This window comes from Pygoscelis adeliae, unplaced genomic scaffold (genome assembly GCF_000699105.1).
Source record: "Pygoscelis adeliae isolate BGI_AS28 unplaced genomic scaffold, ASM69910v1 Scaffold19, whole genome shotgun sequence".
Lineage (NCBI taxonomy): Eukaryota > Metazoa > Chordata > Aves > Sphenisciformes > Spheniscidae > Pygoscelis > Pygoscelis adeliae.
Genome location: NW_008825533.1, coordinates 1943122 through 1954996, shown reverse-complemented (window position 1 = coordinate 1954996; position 11875 = coordinate 1943122). Strand labels below are relative to the sequence as shown.

The following is an 11875-nucleotide window of genomic DNA, read 5'->3' as shown; positions in this document are numbered from 1 at the left end:
CAGCAGCAAATAAAAAAAGATTATTTTTAAATCCAGTTGGGTTCCTAATTTCATTTTTACATGCCTAAGTTATGCTTAAATTGTTCATTGGCTGTACTCTGTGCCACAACCATTTACAATGGCTAGAAGTAAAGGAGGTAATTAATAGATCCACAACTGCACAAATCTCCACCCACAGCTACCCAAATCGAGATCCACCAAAAAATCTTTGGATTGGTAAATAGAACTTGGAATCACATATCTTATCATGTCATTGTAACCTAAGATGATGATGATGATAACAATAATAATAATAATAATAATAATAATAATAATGATGTTACTGTTATGCAGCAGTTAGGGGCTATGGTTTCTCTGTCTGCCATGACTTAAGTATGTAAGTATGACCATATGACAATTATTTTGTAGTACAACTTGAAAGCTCCTATGAATTTAACTTCTATGATAAGAATGTAGTTTAATTCTTGTGAAAAGTTTTTTTAGTGTTATTCTATAATTTCTGTTTTATTCAGATTTAACTTAGTAGCGTTTAAGTGGCTATGAGTAACGTAAAACTGGTTAACGTCGCTACTCAAACATGGTAGAAATGTTATTTTTCACAGTGCCAACTTGAAATATAAAAATAATTTTTCACATGAAGTTTAATATATTTCTATATGAGTGCTCAGCAGAGGATTTTGAGAAACTACACTCCTCTAACTCCTTACTGCAAGATACATATATTTTTTTTGTCATAATCATTGCTTGAAAACAGAATAAAATAAAGGTAAAGTGTATCAGTGAATTGTTGAATGCTGTAACTTGAATAATGGTGTAAACTCAGGGGAAGCATTTTGTATTTGGTGGGTAGACAATGGTGCGTGTCCTTTCTGAAATCACCATGGAGTGATAGTTTTCTGCTGTGGCTGTAAATTGGCTGTATGGTGCATCATGGCCAAGGTTCAGCTGATCATTTTTCTGGCTTCTAAACTTTCCCCTGGATTTTGGGTTGTGCCTCCAGTTAGTCCAATAACCCATACGGCAACGACAGCTGTGCTCCTTCACACTTTGTGCTATGTCATGTGCTTGGTGTAAATTGTGATTATTTGGCATCCCCAGGTAGAAAAGAGAATAGGAGAGGAAACAGGTACACTAAAGGCTATTTTAAGAAGAGACGAAGAGGACATTGTTGCCCATGTTCATAGAATCAGGACAAGAAATAATAAATAGAATAAGAAAGATTCAAGTTGGACTTCAATCAAACACCAAATGGGATTGTTGAATGTTCACTACTGGAGCTTTTGAAAAAAGCCTTTCAGCAAACACTTGTCAGGAGTGGTGTGGCTGTAATGTAGTTGACACGTCTTGGGATAGAGACTTTTCCAGATCATTTGAAGCCATGGTTTTCTCTGATAGGGATCCACAAACAGTGTGTCTTCATTCTGGAAGTCCTCTTCCTAGGCCAGTTCCATTAAAAGCATTTTGAACGTGCCTAGGGATGCTGTCAATAACGTTAATGTGATGGTGTTCAGAACAAACACAGCAGCAACGATCACTTCATGGAACAATATTAAAAAAGTGATTTTTCTGATTACAGCTTTGCAGGTCTGATATTTTAAATGTACCCCTCTTTTTGAGCATAAGAATGACCATGCTTGGTCTGATCACAGTCCAATAGTCCTGCCTTGGACAGTGATCTGAAGCAAATGCTTAATGAATGAATGTAAGAAAAGGGATGAGCACTAAGTGATGGTTCTCCCATTGTATTTTCCCAGCTTCCAGCAATCTTCAGTTTAGGGAGTTCCTAAATCAGAAGTTGTACCTTCCTTTAATTTTATTCCTGTTGGATAGGCCCCCTCTTCAATTGTGCTGTATGTTGCAGTTCCCTAGACTTTTATCCCTGTGGTTTTTTGCGGGGAAATTACAACCCTATACACTCTACTGAAAGAGCAGAATGGAGAAATTGCCAAACTAGAACTAAGCAAATTAGTCCTGAATAACAACCCTTCATTTCAGACACAGCGCTGTATAAAAAAAGACATAATCTGCTTTCAGTGTCTGAGCCGTCGTCTCCATATGCTCCTGCACTTTGCTGGAAGTACAAGTTTTTGCAGACTTGCTCAGTGTGGAAAATGCCTCTGGATGACCATCAGAAGAATGTGAATCTCACCCTGGGGACTGCAGGCCAGTGTGGGAGAATGCTTATAGTCAGAGAGCTGAAGTCTATGTGTGAAGGAACAAGAAGAAGAAGAAATAGGAGGCTGAAGCCTAGATTGCATGGTGGGGAGCTTATGCATGTATCAGCATTAACTAGTGCAATATCAGACGTCATCTGTAATCCCATTGTGCAATGGTGAAGTTGGCAATTGGGGACCATCGTGTCACTGAAACCATGAGAGGATCCACTGACACCTCTAGCAGAAAGGGAAGCTGTGTCTCCCAGCCACCTCTCTGCAAAAGCACTTTTACATAGTATTTATAAAGAAGAGAGGATTTTAGCATTATCGTGTCATGGTTGTGAAAAAACAAGCCCTACAAGAACATCGCTTCGTACATTGCATATGGATGGGCACTTTAATAGCAGACTGCTAAATGATCGTCCATATCCATCTAACCAGCTCCTATAAAAACAAATTCACTGTTATCTGAAGAGAGCTATCCTTGACAGAACAAACTGGGCAAGGATGTGTGGGTGGCAGGAGGAACAAGAGGAAGAAATAGGAGGCTGAAGCCTAGATTGCATGGTGGGGAGCAGCATTAATTACTGCAATATCAGAGGTCATCTGTAATCCCATTGTCAGGGTTTGTGTTCAGCACAATTACCGTGCTATGCTAAGCACAGCCAGAGTAACCTCATTCCAGAAAATGAGGTCCTTGGAGAAGGACAAGATTGCAGATGTCTAAAGCAGATTTGTTTTCTGCGTGCCTTCAATTTTGCATCTGTTTGTTTTTATGACGTTAGCTAGAGACAAACCAACAGACGAAATGAAAGCTATATATTCACGCTGCAAAATCAGTCATGTTTCATTGTCAATAACAAGAAATCTTTTTCTTCTGCTTGCAGAGGCATAATCCTCACATTTTCAAGCAATTTTTAAACCATTTGGAGGTTTTGCTTGATTTGTGGACTGACATAAATGTAGAAGTCCAATTTAAATGTACTCAAGTAACATGTTTACCCAGTGCTTTCTGCTAATTATCTCCTACTGTAGTAATTCTTTCTCTTAAAATGGTTTGTCTTACCCCTGTTAAGAGGGGGAATGGGTGACATAATTCCCTATTCTAATCTACCTCTGAAGAGATGTCAATGTAAAACACAGTAAGCTAACTGTAATCTTCTTCTATTTCCTTTTACACAAATATTTTTGTTCAGCTGAAGGGATTTCTTGTTGTAAGAGATAAGGGTGGAAACACAGAACTCATCTTTTGTCTGGGGAGCTGTTTGATCCCCATACCATTGGTCTACAAGTGAAATCTGGACTAATGATCATTTGCTTTGCGGTGCAAAATGGTACATAACATTTCAGATCTAGTTGAGTTTGAGATTGTAAAAGAAGCCTTCAAGACAGTTTTATAACCATGCCATCTTCACATGAGTTGGTGGGGATTCTTATGAGAACTGAAAAGATATAAATGAATCCTTCACTTTTTCTGTGTTGTTGACTTTTCCCATCCTTCACTGGATCCATTCACAGACACCTTTGCATTCTGTCATCTTCATGGACAATGGGGCATTATGGACATAGGTTTGTGTTTGATGAGAACAAGAGAAGCGTTGATAGGGTTTTATTTAGTGCGTACCATTGTCACTGTAGGGTTAAAACAATATTGCTTGAGTTATTATTTTGCTATTTAATGACACTAAAGTAACAGCTCCAGATGAAGATCTTCCTTGTGAATCTGTATTGTGAACCTGTCAAACAGCTTTTTAATTGCTTTTTTATTTTTTTTTTACTTCCTTGCATCAAGCTGATTGTCATACCCCAGTGTGTCAGCATTAACTAATAAAAATGGCTTTCTATTTAATGGCTGATGTTGACCAGACTGAATTGTACAAAGACACTGTGGTGATATTACTTCCTCGGAGACTGCAGTTTCCCAAGCTGTCATGATTTTTGTTAAATGAACTGTGGATTTAATAGAAGCAGATGTATAACAGCAAAATATAATACAGCTTGTACTTGTTCTGCAAAATATGTATCTCAGTTTTATTTAAAAGACAAACAATCTCCAAAAGCTGCATTTTCTTGTTTCCTTCATTGTTAGTAGTCAATGGCATATCACAGCCCTTAAGCACTAAGATACTTAAGTATCTTAACTTGAAGGAAAGTATTGTTTGTCTCAAATTGAATATCTTACGCAGAAGCTGGTCTGTAACCAGTCCTTTACTGGTACAACATGTTTGATGGAACCAGAGGTAGATTATTCAGCTGAGAGTTTTCAGGCAAAGTAAATTTCTTGGGAATTTAGAGAGTAATAGCCCCATTAGAGCTTTTGTAAGGAGAAAGCATGACTCACAAATCTATTGGAGTATTTGGAAGAAATTAATGAGCATATGGCTATGGGAAGTCCGTTTGCTGTGTGGTATTTTACTATCCAAAAATGTGTTCAACTATTTCCTTTCAACTGATAAAAGAAAGTAAACTGAAACGTTTTCTTGTAGAGTAAAGTCTGATTAAAAATAAAGACCTAAAGGGTGGGTAAATGGGCAGTTTTAACAGTGGAAGGAGCTTACTCACAGAGTCCTAGCAAAAACTCTGGTGGAGTCCTGGCTATTCAATAAATAAGTAAGATAGCAAAATGTTCTGATAATTTAAGAAATGTACTTAGCATTATTAAAATGGACTGAAGACTTTTAAAAATATCTTGAAAGACAGATTGACCTGGCTATGAAACTGAAAGTTAAATTCAATGTGGCCTAGTTCAAGGTAAGACTACTCAAAAAAAAAAAACCCTCCTGATGCATGTGGAGGTATCTTATGTCTCAGGAAGAGATAGCCTTGGGAGGGCTTCCTCAAGGCCCATCTGCCAGACCTGTCCCTCGGAAATTGCTCAGTTCATCGGCACTGTTATGGTCAGAGTAGGATTGCATTGCAAGTTCTGTGGTTTGGACCTGCAAGCACGCCTTGAGCAGGATTAAGCTTTAGCCTAATCCAGGCTTCCCACCTCATGAAAATGATCTGATGTCCTTCAGGGCAGTGAAAAATGATGGTCCTCTAAAGACAGATCTTAGTGGTGCATACATATATATTACTTTGTAAGGCTAATATTGTCTAGAAATTGTTATCCAGTCTCATATTTCCTACACATGTCATGTTGTTATGCTTGAATGGAACACCGTTCTGTAGAAATTATCTCTAATGTGGTAATATAAATTTTTAGGAGTGGTAAGTTTTGTGTTTAACTTACATTGAAAAACTAACAAACATGACAAACCAAGACTGGAACTACAATTAAAATAAGAAGCTTGTACAATGAAGTACCTATTCGCTGAAGGTAGAGATTTGCTTTGGATTTCAGGAATAATCCTCCTAAAGCTAAGGAAGGTAAACACTTCTGACCATATATGGTCATAGCTGACAAAGTGGAGTTAAGTGCTCTACGTGGTAATTTAAATGCCTTCAATTTAGAAAGGAAAACTCACCTTTCTCTTGCAAGGAATTCACACATATTTCAAATACCTTTTAATGCACCTCAAGCGTGAGAACTAATATGCCTTCAAATCAAAACCTTCCACAAAGTTCTGCACCTTAAACAAAGGATGATAAGCAAAAACAATGGACATCCACATCTCTTCCAAGTCTGCCAAAGCTAGGTTGTCTATAGGAGATCAAGGGTCTCGTTGTCAGATACATGTTCTTCTTTTGAAACTTATCTGCTAAAGCCAAATATCCTTATTCTGGACCCCACTCAAAACTGGCCCTGACACATGCTGGGTCTCTGTCCTTGTGCACACATTTTTTCCCGTTAGGTCACTGAATAACGCTAGCAGGGCTGGCAGGTGTCCTCACCCCGTGCTCCTCACCATGAGAGGAGAATATTTATAAAGAATATAGCTGTATGCTCCACATCCATATTAAAACACCTGCCATACCTCCATGCTTCCTTTTTAAGCTCATCTTGGAAACCTCTTTTCTGTTTCCTCACATCTCTATTTTTAAATACTTATCAGTCTATACCAGCTGTTAGGGGTGGTTAATTTCATGGTAAGCTGGAATCAGTCCTATGTGTACGTGTGTATGTTTGTGAGTTACACATACATATAGACACACATCTGCACACTTTATTTTCCATCATGAAACAACAAAGACATTTTAATAAGTAAATATAAGAAACTTTTGAAAATACGGAATTTTCTTTGGAAAGTAGAATAGTTTACCTCTGGCTTGCAAGCAGATATGGCAGTTTATACACTAAAAGAATTTATGCTGATTAGATGAAAAGATTTCAGAAACAGAGCTAAAATTTGAATAGGTCTTTCAATTTTTAAGTAACGCTTGACAACACAATGAAAAATGACACTTTTCCAACATACGTGGATTTTTTGAATACGTCCTATATAGTCCCTGCCTATGCTGGTGACAAAGAATTTGTTTTCTTCTGGCACTACTACGCACCTGGCACAGCAGCAGGAGAGAGCTGCATTTTGTTTTGTTTTGTGCAGCATGAAGAGAGTTATTAGTCAAGTGCTTAATGCGCCGCCTTTATTGTTGGGTGATACATGACACAAAAAAGTAGTACTAGGACTTTAGATTCTAGCTGAACTTTGTGGACTGTTAAAAATGTGGATTAAATCATCGTATTGTGCAAATCAGTCATTAATTTCAATATTTCATTTAAGCATATTCTGGAAGTAAACCAGGTTTTGTAGTTAAGAAGTAACAGATTTGGAACCCCACCTTTGTGGGGGTTTTAGTTTATCTTTTCAGAGCTCAAGCATGTGCTTGTCCATGGCCCTTGCTCCATAATAAACTTAAAACTGCAATTTAATTTATATTTGTCTCCATTATCAGTGACACACAATACCCAGGGATTGTATTGCCAGCGACTCCCAGCACTGTCTTCCTGCCTCAGCTTCTGCCGAGAGGAGCAAAATTGCACTGGTCACTTTTTCTTCTCTGTAACTTTAAATTAATGAGGAATTAAATTATTTGTGACTTTCTGCCCATATGGTGTAAGGATTTCGTAGCAGTGCCATTTCAGAGTTCATTCTTGGGTGCTGCTTAAGGTGAAACACTGCCAGGCCTCTGGGAAAACCTAAAGTATAGAGTAAACATCTGCTCTATCCTGTTGGGTTCAAAATTGCTGAAGTGCAGTTGACCCACAAAGCAGAAGATCTTTTGGGCAACTGAGCAAGATCGGCTGCTACAGTAGTTCCTGCAGTTAGCTTCTTTTTATACTTTGCATCAAAATTGAGTTGAGAAAAAAAAATTATTTACTTGAAAGTGTTTGGGGGTATTTAATAGTAGGTAGACTGCTAATCATTTGTATATAATGAATTTCCAAATTTTTCTCTGTTTGGATTGCTCACAATAACTGAATGCTCCTGTTCCTGTACCCAAATGGAGTGGCTTCAGAAAACAATGTATGCAGAAATATCTTGACTTTAAAAAAGATTACATCTGCAAGTATTTCAGGTGAATAAATTAATGATGAATACCACACATAAAATTATGAACATTTGAACATTACAGTTAAATGCATACTTTGTGGTTTTCTGATTAAATATATAAGACCTTTAACTGTTTTTAATGCAACTGAACAATACCATGTATCTAGTTTCATATTTCTAAAGATAACTGCATTAACAATATGTAGCATATTGGCTAAATCCTAACATCTGTGGCAAGAGCAGCAATATGGAACTTTGCAGTAATTACAGAATTTTAAATTTGCTTTTAACAACTATTTCAGTATTTGAATCTAAGGATCATTTTCATAGAACCACAGAATCATAGAATAGTTTGGGTTGGAAGGGACCTCTAAAGGTCATCTAGTCCAACACGCCTGCCATGGGCAGGGACATCGTCAACTAGATCGGGTTGCTCAGAGCCCCGTCCAACCTGACCTGGAATGTTTCCAGGGATGGGGCATCCACCCCCTCTCTGGGCAACCTGTGCCAGGGTTTCACCACCCTCAGCGTAAAAAATTTCTTCCTTATATCTAGTCTATATCTACCCCCCTTTAGTTTAAAGCCATTCCCCCTTGTCCTGTTGCAACAGGCCCTGCTAAAAAGTCTGTCCCCATCCTTTTTATAAGCCCCATTTAAGTACTGATAGGCTGCAATAAGGTCTCCACAAAGCCTTCTCTTCTCCAGGCTGAACAACCCCAACTCTCTCAGCCTTTCTTCATAGGAGAGTTGTTCCATCCCCCTGATCATTTTCGTGGCCCTCTTCTGGACCCGCTCCAACAGGTCCGTGTCTTTCTTATGCCGAGGGCTCCAGAGCTGGCGGCAGTGCTCCAGGTGGGGTCTCACCAGAGCAGAGTAGAGGGGCAGAATCCCCTCCCTCGACCTGCTGGCCACGCTTCTTTTAATGCAGCCCAGGATACGATTGGCCTTCTGGGCTGCAAGCGCACATTGCTGGTTCATGTCCAGCTTTTCATCCACTAGTACCCCCAGGTCCTTCTCGGCAGGGCTGCTCTCAATCCCTTCATCCCCCAGCCTGTAGTGATACTGGGGGTTGCCCCGACCCAGGTGCAGGACCTTGCACTTGGCCTTGTTAAACCTCATGAGGTTCACAAGGACCCGCTTCTCGAGCTTGTCCAGGTCCCTCTGCATGGCATCCCATCCCTCTGGCATGTCGACCGCACCACTCAGCTTGGTGTCATCTGCAAACTTGCTGGGGGTACACTCAATCCCACTGTCTATGTCATTATGATGAAGATATTAAACAGTACTGGTCCCAATACGGACCCCTGCAGGACGCCACTCGTCACCAATCTCCATCTGGACATTGAGTCATTGACCACTACCATTTTCTTGCATTGTATCCATAAAATCCAAACTCACAAATCTTCAGCTAGAACAAACTAAAAGAAATTGAAAGCTTAAATCTATTTCATTAATTTTGCAATGGGAACGGTTATTTATAAGCAATATTTTTTTACCTTTTTTTCCATTTCTACAAAAAGAAGATGCTACCCAAGTGCTTTAAATCTCTTCTAATAACGTATTTGGATCTATTTGTATGCTATTTGTAATTACAGCCACTTGGGACTCAGAAGAGTTGATCATTTCAGTTGCATTCATTTCTTTTTTTGTTTCCATTTGCAGGATGCTCTGGCCCACTAGGCATAGAAGGAGGAATTGTGTCAAACCAACAAATTACTGCGTCATCCACTCATCGAGCTCTTTTTGGACTCCAGAAATGGTATCCATACTATGCACGACTTAATAAGAAAGGTCTTGTGAATGCTTGGACTGCCGCAGAAAATGACAGATGGCCATGGATTCAGGTAACAGATGGAGCTGAGCAGGAAAAAAATCTCCTTGATTCAATTGCCAGAGTCACTTAAGAAACTGATGAAGACAAGTGGTAAACTAATAGCTAGATTCTTATTCACTGTCAGAAGTGTAGCCTAGACTATAGGGACTATTTAATTGCAAAACAGTAATAATCCCGACTGTACAAATGCACAAATCTTTCTATTCAAAAAAATGCATGCATATGTTCCATTGTGGCTCTAAACCATGGAAGCAAATTTACAAAGACCGTTTTCAAGGAAGCTGCTTTCCACATATGTTACATTTGCTCATTAGGTCCTTAGTAGCATTTAGCAGCAATATCTCTTGATGGAGATACCTTGACACAAGCAACCTTCCTTGGGCATAATTCTAGAGTGCTTTAATGTGGTTTTGGCCGTACCAGAGCCTGCAGAAATAGTTTGTCCTCTCTTCTGAGCTGCTCTGGGCACACAGGTTAAGCATTGTGTGCATCATGCTGGAAGTAACAAGAACTGTTTTAATTAAGGTTGAAATAGCTGTTAGTTCAACCACATCTGTGGGGCTGAAAATACACATTTTTTTCATTCCCACTCAAGGGTGTTAGCACTAGAATGATTCAAATGGCAATGCTCCCTTTGTGGACTGGATTTCTCTGTGACCAGCAAATGAGTTCAGTAAAAGTCATGAAGCAGTGAATATGAAGTCCTGTGGCTGTATTTTAATGAAGATAATGATTATCTAGTGATTGCTGTAGCTCTTTACTTTTATGGTGTTTTCTTTTCATGATATGTGAATTGGGCGAAGCTTTGGCATTTTCAACTGTTAGTTAATAAAGGTGACATTAGATACTTATGGGAAAACCTTTTGCATTAATGAGTGTAGAATCACAGAATCATAGAATAGTTTGGGTTGGAAGGGCCCTCTAAAGGCCATCTAGTCCAACCCCCCTGCCATGGGCAGGGACATCTTCAACTAGATCAGGTTGCTCAGAGCCCCGTCCAACCTGACCTGGAATGTTTCCAGGGATGGGGCATCCACCACCTCTCTGGGCAACCTGTGCCAGGGTTTCACCACTCTCAGCATAAAAAATTTCTTCCTTATATCTAGTCTGAATCTACCCCCCTTTAGTTTAAAGCTGTTCCCCCTTGTCCTGTCACAACAGGCCCTGCTAAAAAGTTTGCCCCCATCTTTCTCATAAGCCCCCTTTAAGTACTGATAGGCAGCAATAAGTTCCCCCCGAAGCCAATACGTGAGGAGGGTGCTTCCCTCCCAGTGAACCCACCACAGGAGTAGCAGAAGATGGTATTTGAGCATCTTGTCTACCAGCGCTGAATAAGTTGAACTGTCCATATGTCCCTTGGGTGTGTCAGACACACTCTTCTTGAAGTTACCTTAGTGTACGTGGCATAATTTTTGTTCATATTCAAGTTTTTGTACTGACTACCATTTGTGATTTTGCTGAGCGGTTCCCAGATATGTGGGGAAAAAGCGTACAAGTTTACCTGTTCATTTTTCTTGTTTGGAGAACAGGCACAAAGCGCGGTTTAATGAAGTTTTCTGAAACTGGTGTGGTGAGAGTGCTGGATTTTGTCAGTTCTGAAAAATGAAACCAGTGTTACTGTTTGTTATTCACTGCAGAGTGAAAACACAAAGGCCCTTCAATGCATCTTAAGTCAGTTTTCTTCCGTAAAGACCAGAGGGGTTAGGAAGTCTGTAAAATTTTTACATTGAAAAAGAACTGGAAAGAGTAACGCTAAGGGACTTGAGCAGAATTATTTTCACAGGAGTAGAAAGTCAGTGTTACAGTAGCTTTTGGGCTGCTTTAGAGTGTTGGCTTTATTAAATGAGCTGGAGAAGAAATTCAGGATCATTCAGCATTGGCCCCCTAGACGTGTCTTTCCTAGGAGATGAACTGGACAGGGATGGCTAATGGTCTGTTGCTTCCACGTTTGTACTTGGCAAAGCCACCACGCACCGTGGAGGCAGTTGTCAGGCAGCCGTTTAGGTTTCTACCCAGATCAGAATTGGACTTTGCTTCCAGGTAAGTCTTCCCTTTGCTCTTACCTGGAAGGAAGGTTGGACCAATGGAGAAAATGTGTCTACAAATCTCAGCCCATGGCATCAGGTTTGAATAATTTGTTCTTTTTTGGAGTTAATGACCTAATCTAGGTAGTGCCAGTCCCATGCAGGTTATTCTGTAGTTTTGACAGTCATAGTACATAAGGACTTTCTAGCAGCTAATTAAGTGATATGATTAATGTGTACTAAGCACCTAGAATTCTCTTCTTTTTCTTCTCATTTTTCTTTAATACTTTTCACAAAACTTGCCAAGTATTTTATTTTTAGTTCAGAGTAAAAATAAAAATACTCTTTGTAATTTAAAAACAGAAGTTTAACTCTTGAGAGGATTTTTTTTCCTTTTCTGAAGAATTTTCTCCTTAAAACACCTCG

The 11875-nt window shown here is 39.4% G+C and overlaps 1 protein-coding gene across 1 annotated transcript in view; it reads left to right on the top strand.

Annotated features, from left to right (window-relative positions):
* The window catches only part of EDIL3 (EGF-like repeats and discoidin I-like domains 3), a 190868-nt gene that overhangs the window by 108444 nt on the left and 70549 nt on the right, over positions 1-11875 (top strand). The window contains exon 6 of the mRNA XM_009331792.1: positions 9254-9435. Within this exon, the coding sequence (XP_009330067.1) occupies positions 9254-9435 (182 nt within the window). The remainder of the gene's footprint in view (positions 1-9253; positions 9436-11875) is intronic.